The 6924-nt window shown below is 41.5% G+C and overlaps 1 protein-coding gene across 3 annotated transcripts in view; it reads left to right on the forward strand.

Moving 5' to 3' along the window:
* mtss1lb (MTSS I-BAR domain containing 2b) overlaps positions 1 to 6415 on the forward strand; it is a 74136-nt gene extending 67721 nt beyond the window's left edge. For all 3 annotated transcript variants that reach the window (XM_051380622.1, XM_051380621.1, XM_051380623.1), the window contains one exon: positions 533 to 6415. In XM_051380622.1, the coding sequence (XP_051236582.1) occupies positions 533 to 1419 (887 nt within the window). In that variant the 3' untranslated portion in view covers positions 1420 to 6415. The remainder of the gene's footprint in view (positions 1 to 532) is intronic.
* The last annotated feature ends 509 nt before the right edge of the window (positions 6416 to 6924 follow it).

Here is a 6924-nt window from a genome sequence, read left to right on the forward strand (position 1 = left end):
GAGGAGCTTGCGTTTATTAAATTCCTCGTGGCCACATTCATCATCTTATATTTTGTAAGATCTCAGGAAAGACAGACCTGTCAAAGGATGATATAATGGACTTTCTGAAGTTAAATACCAATATTTAGCTTTAATCAGCTTCATCACTTTCACTAGAACCCCAGTCTTTAGAGTATAGTGTTACTGAAATCAAACAAAGTGAACCATCATTTTAATCATTTAACCAGTGAGAACAGTGTGTGACAGGTACATACTGACAGTTCCCTTGACAGCAGCTGGGAGATGACAATATAAAGATGAAACTAGTTATATATATTTAATGTGTTCATGCATCATTGTACTGGTTCTCAGTTTCTGACTTCCTTTGTCCACATAGCCTACTCAAATAATGTGGCTATCCCTGTGTTAATGCAATAATGTGATCACAGAACGTTATCTTTCCTATCCTTCTTTTGTTATGGCACTTCTCTTCTCTATCACTTCTCTAAAAATGTCAACATCTCCTTTTTTACTCCCCCCATCCCGACATTAGGTTCAGATTATGACTGCTACTCAGTGAATGGGGATGCTGAAGGTCCCGATGGACAGACAGAGTTCGACAAGTCCTCCACCATTCCTCGCCACTCTAACATTGCTCAGAACTACCGACGCATGATCCAGACCAAGAGGCCAGCCAGCACGGCCGGGCTACCCAGTGGGGTTCTTGGTCCTGGGGTTCATGGGATACCAGGACAACCTGGTGGAGCAGGTGGCGGTGGAGCAGGTACTCCAGGCACTGCCACCATCCGCCGAACCCCGTCTACCAAACCAGGCGTGAGGCGCACACTGTCCAATGCGGGGCCCATCCCCATCCGACCACCCATTGTGCCTGTCAAGACCCCCACTGTTCCAGGAGACTCACATTCACCTGGCGCTGGTGGGGGTGGGTATGCAGGTGGAGGGCACGCGGGTGGCGTGCCTGTTCGTGTGGGCAGCGAAGAGTGTGTGTTCTTCACAGGAGTCGAGGATGCACAGGGAGCGCTTGATTATGTGAAGGCGTCACCAAAGCGTCTCAGCCTGCCTAACACCGCCTGGGGATCAGGGGCAGCATTAGAGGTCTACGCCCAGCAGCATGGGGGCCTTGCAATGGGAACGGGCTCAGGGGCTGGATCAGAGGAGGATCAGATGATCGCGGCCAATCGGCACAGTCTAGTGGAGAAGATCGGCGAGTTGGTAGCCAGTGCACACGCCCTTGGAGAGGGGCAGTTTCCTTTCCCCGCCCTCCCCGATGACCCAGCCCTGCAACCAACTGGCCCCGGTGACAGTCAGATGGCGACAGAAGGGGTAGAAGGGTCCGGTGACATGTTGACCACCATCAGGAGAGGAGTCCGCCTTCGCAAGACCGTCTCCAATGACCGATCAGCACCGCGTATCTTGTGATTGGAGGAGAAGCAGGAAGAGGATGATACTTGTCAGCCAGTAGGGAATCAGGTGTTGGTGTGGTGCAACCCAACCGCCTAGTACATACACAAGAACTTAACCATGTAGGGAAAGCTATAATATAACAGAAGATGAATAAAAACAAAAACATACACAAAAAATAAGTTTAAAGACGTCATTAGAGTAAATGATATATAATATAATGATAATAATAACATTAATAATGTTAACCCATGCTGACAATTAAAAGTTAAATACTGAATATTGACAGGCTCCTAGCTGGCCACTATAACTAGTGTGTGTTGGACGCATGTTTGTCTTCTCTACACCTTCACCCAGGGACGGAAAGACTTGCAGGAAAAACAGATATGATTAAAAAAAGGCAAAGAAAGAGAGAAAGACTGGGTTCTGTTTGCCAACTTAGACCCTTCCCCATCCTCTTCTCCAACTAACCGACTGTCTAATCCCAGATGAAAGACTGATGACTGAAGGAGGGGGCCAGTGGGGGCCGGAGAGAGGGGGGTCAGAGTGCCATGTGAACAGCTGGATTTGAACCCAGGCTGTCTCAGCAGCAACATACTGTACTTATTAGCCCACTGAACTGAAGCTTTGGTATTAGCACGGGGAGCTAACAAGCCAGAGGGCTCCTCTGGTTCATCCTAATGTAAAAGAGTGTTTAAAAAAATACTGTTGGCATTGAACCGTGCTAGTACCCCCTTCCCCTCTCTCTCTCTCTGTGTGTGTAGTGTGTGAGTGCGCGTGCATTCATGTGTATGCATGTGGGCAAATGTGAAATGTGAGCGTGTGTGCACGTGATTGATTGTGTATGTGTGTGCGAGGGGGGTGGGTAGAGCTCTGCTGCAGGACAGCTGGTTACCCAATGAGGGCAGGGCTTTTCTCCTGTGTGTTGTGTGTGTACTTTCTTGTTTATATCGTGACGTCATTTACCTTGTTACCACTGTACGAGAAGTTACGAAAAGTAATCCAGGCGTATAGATATATTCATATATATTTTCTAGAACCAGAGAGAAAATGTTAAATCAGAAATGGAGCAATAAATGTGTTTTATTTTCTTGTTTCCAAGAAGAGGATCGATGGAGGATTGTAGGTTCTCCTTTGTCACATTCAGGCAATCATCAGGAATGCTAAATTACACGTTGACTGTGAATTCCTTTTTGGCGTGTCTCTCTCCCTGTCCCTGTCTCTTTCTGGTGGAGGAAATGGATTACAAAATTGTTGAAAAAAAAAAAAAAAAACTGTAAGCACTTTGATAGGTGGTAGAGTATGTACAATAGCCACAAGGTGTTGCTGTAGTCATACTGTATGATAGGGAGGGTGAAAGTGAGAGAGATAGTTGCCAGTAAGACTGCGTCCTGAGGAAATTATTTAATTTGTGGAAGAAGAAGAGAGAAAGGGACAAAGAGGAAGTGATATAGACTGGTGGAATCGGAGTGATTGGTCAAATGAGAGATGGGATAAGAAAGTAGAGCAAAATACTGATCTAAAAATGGATTGAACGTCAGTGCTCTTCAGGGTTCTACAAGCCATCGCCTGCTGTGGATTGTGAATGGCACTGAAGCTTTTTATAATGTGGGTGCACTGGTATCTGAAGGACTGAACACATAATGCAAAAAAATACACTGCACAAATAGGTAAGACTACTTTTGCCTATAGACTTTAAAGGGTTGGTTCACCCAAATGGCAAATAAACATATTTACTCACGAGTCATGCAAATTGTTTACTGGCTCAGGTTAAGATATATGCCTCCACCCCATAACAGAGGAGGAACATTTCATTTTGTTTGTGGTACATTCAATTTCAGCATCTCCTCTTTCCTTTGGATTGTCTCTAAACCTCAATTAGACTACATTCTACCACGATAAGCACATTTGATTGATTATCAAGAGCAACAGGTTAGCAAGGCAACATATTTAGATTTTCTTGTGTGTAAATTAAGTTTTAGTTAAACTGAAAACCACCTTCACAACACTGATCTAGCAGTTGCACACAAAAATCTAGGCAGTGCTTTTGAGAACTGATACAATATCACACAAAAAATATCACAGTACAATATTTTCTTTTACCCCAATAACAAGGAAACTGTTTCAGAAGAATATTTTTAATGATTTTTTTTCAATACTGTGAACACAACAAATGAAATTGCATAGATCTTACAGTATGTAGAAAATATGCATATTATGCAATTTGTTATATGTTATTTGGGTTCAGCAACACACAAACATAGATCAACAGTGGACTTGAAATGTATTTGCACATGCAGATTATGTTCATTGGATATAAATTTGAGCGCACTCATTGAATGCTGTGGGACTGTATTTCCGATGTCCAAAAGATTAAATTACAAAGTAATCTCCACTCATGTTCAAGTGCAAATACATATCAGCACAAAGACTTATTTGCAAATATATTCTTACCTATAAATACTGTATAATTTTGCATTATGAGACAGAAAAGTTTAGCCTTATACAAATCTGAACAACAGTTTTTTGTCCCAGATTTGCCTGTAGTTAAAACCTTGCTATCTAAACTAAAGTGGCTACCCCATTATGGTTCAGCTCAGTTCAGTGCATCAACCCAGTTCAGCTCAGGACACGGCTGTATGAAAGGATTATTTATGGACATTAAGATGTGAGAAAAGGTGAAGCCTGTTTGATGCGCTTGCTGATGGCAAAGAAGCAGAAGGGTTTAAATTAGACTTTTTATGCTGACAGAGAGAGGAAAATATGTGTGGAATGAGCATTTCACTGCCTGTTCAAACAATATTTACTCCATGTGCTGTACCTGTAAATGAGAATCCGGCGCACAGATTTGGTATAAAGGTTTGTTAGAAAATATTACATGGAATATTCAGTTTTTTGTTTTTGTTTTTCATTCTGCAGTACTGTTTGAATATTTAGTCTTACTTTTAATTAATGTAAAAAGAAGAAAAAACTCCAGTTGTAACACTAAACTGTGTAACATATGGATGTAGGATGTGTGGGCCGAGAGTGAGTGTGTCCTCGTTTGGCTGTTGAACTGTAGGCTAGTGAACTCTTCATCATCATATCTGTACGCTCTTCTAGCAGTGACCTGAACATAGCCGGTGACATCAGCGCTCTTATATGCTCTTTTTTTCCCTTCTGAACAGAGCACTGTTTTAACCTTGTTTGTGGCTGTTTGAAAAGAGAATGATGATGATTTAATTTAAAGAGGTAGAGAGGAGAATGTTTGCAATTTTTAAACATGGTCACCCTCTGCAAGCACACTTTTCTTTTTGAACTTTGAAGGAGTGCTTTGGCGAGGGGATTTTTTTTTTTTTTTTTTCGTCTGGGGGAAACTACTGTATGTGTGTTGTCACATGTGGATGCTGTGTGTTGTATCAGCTGAATCTGACTGGGTGAGAGGGTGGAAGGGGAGAGCAGCGGGCTTGGACTCCACCCCCCCCCCCAAAAAAAAAAAACATTTTGGGTGAGAAAATGTTGATCTGAAGAGTTTGTTTAAGACCGCCTGTCGAGGTCACACTGTACATGAATATACGTACGTCTGCTGAATGTACTGCAAGGTGAAGGGGGACATCGGACTGTACATTTTTGACTTGCTCGAACTATTGCAAGGTCAGAACTTTGTTCTCGTACCATGGAATTAAGTTTCCAGTTTAAACAGTAAGAAAGCAATACAGAGACAGTGTGCATGTACGTACATTCACAACGATGTTCCAGTGTGGGCATGTTAAAGGAAAATACCACTGTTTTGTCCACTCAAGGATACTTTTGTTCTCCATCTAAAAGCTACTCCACATCGCATGGCTATGATGGCCTGATCTGGAGTTTGGGACACTGTTAGAATCTGAATGTGTATGTGTAACAACTGAATTCACTGCCAGTTTACCTACAGCGAGATATTTCCTGATAAAAGGGTTCATAAGGGCCTGCAGAACAGACTCGCTGCTTAATTCACAATGATCATGGATTATGGAGTGTGAGATGAGAGGAAGATAAAACATTGCTATTTTCCTTTAAAATGCCCAGTTAACAGCACAAAATGTTATCTAACTTATCAATAATGTCTTTTTTTAACATGCTGAATTAACTGTGTACTGAACTAACTGTCTGAACAAGCTGAAATAACTACTCTGCTACAGGTGTGTCAATATGCCCATGAGTGTATGTGTATGTGGGTAGAAGTAGGCCTACCAAAGGACATTCTGTAGGAACACACATTGACACATAGCCAGATTTACATGCGTGCAGGCATGCGTGCATACAAACAAACACGCACACAAGCACAGATACACATCATAGGATACACACAAAAAAACGATCCCTTCTTCCTTAACTGGTGAAACGACACAGTCCCAACTACAGCATGTCCAAAAGGAACTGGCACTGTATTAAGTAACATTTTGTTTAAAATTAATTTCATTGTTTTGAGTTAAAAGGTTGAAAATATCCCATCTATACTCTCAGTAACATCACATTTGAATTTATTTTGCTATTAGCTGCTAGCGTGTGAGCTAGACAACATCTAGATCAATACAAACATGGAACATTGAACATTCCTTTCATGTTGCAAGTAGTTACATACAGTATGCATACTTGAATAGCAGTTGAAATAATGACTTCAGAAAGTACTGTATTTCAATACATACAGCTAGCCCAACCGATTATAGTGCTGTTGAGTATCAGGTATACTATGACTAATATGAGTTTACATAGACTGTCCAGTGGAAAATACTCTTATTAGCTTTCTTGCTGAGAATTAGATGAGATGATTGATGAAGCTACTTTAGCTTAGCATAAAAACTGGAAGGGAAAACTGCTAGCTTGGCTTTTCCAAAGTTAAATAATCCACCTACCAGCATCTCTAAGGTTCTCTAATTAACATGCTATATCTTATTTGTTGAATCTGGACAACAATCAATGTGTAAAAATGACAAGTTGTGGTTTTTTTGGCACCTGGTGGAAATAAAATGAAGAACCCAGACTAAAAAGCAAATTTTCCTAAATGTTGGGCTATTTCTTTACGTTTAATGGAAACTTAGTTAGAAACAGCAGGATTGAGACGTCAACACTCAACAGCACCATTATCTGAAAAGCATGGGACCGTAGGAAAACTGCCGATTAAGCAACTATGGAATTTGTGTTTCAACACTCACGTCTTTGACCATCTAGTATAAAGTATGGGGAGAGCAAAAGAAAACTGCATTTACATATTCCTCTGATCCCAGATGTTTTACACGCACTGTATGTTTCCCTCTGTTCTTTTTCCTCTCTATTATCTTCCTCTTTTCTTACGACGCCCCTCAACTTCCATCCACTGATCGGCACGGTACACCCAGGGATGCCGTCTAGCTGACAAGTTAGAAAACAAAACTTGTCATGATGAGAGTCCCATTGGCTGTGCACGGTCTCTTTGTGCCTCGCAGCCCATCAAAGCTAATGAAAAATAATTCTGATGAAGTCTTTATTATTTTCACCAGTCCACAGTGAATACACACTATTTCT

This window comes from Dicentrarchus labrax, unplaced genomic scaffold, assembly GCF_905237075.1.
Source record: "Dicentrarchus labrax unplaced genomic scaffold, dlabrax2021, whole genome shotgun sequence".
NCBI lineage: Eukaryota > Metazoa > Chordata > Actinopteri > Moronidae > Dicentrarchus > Dicentrarchus labrax.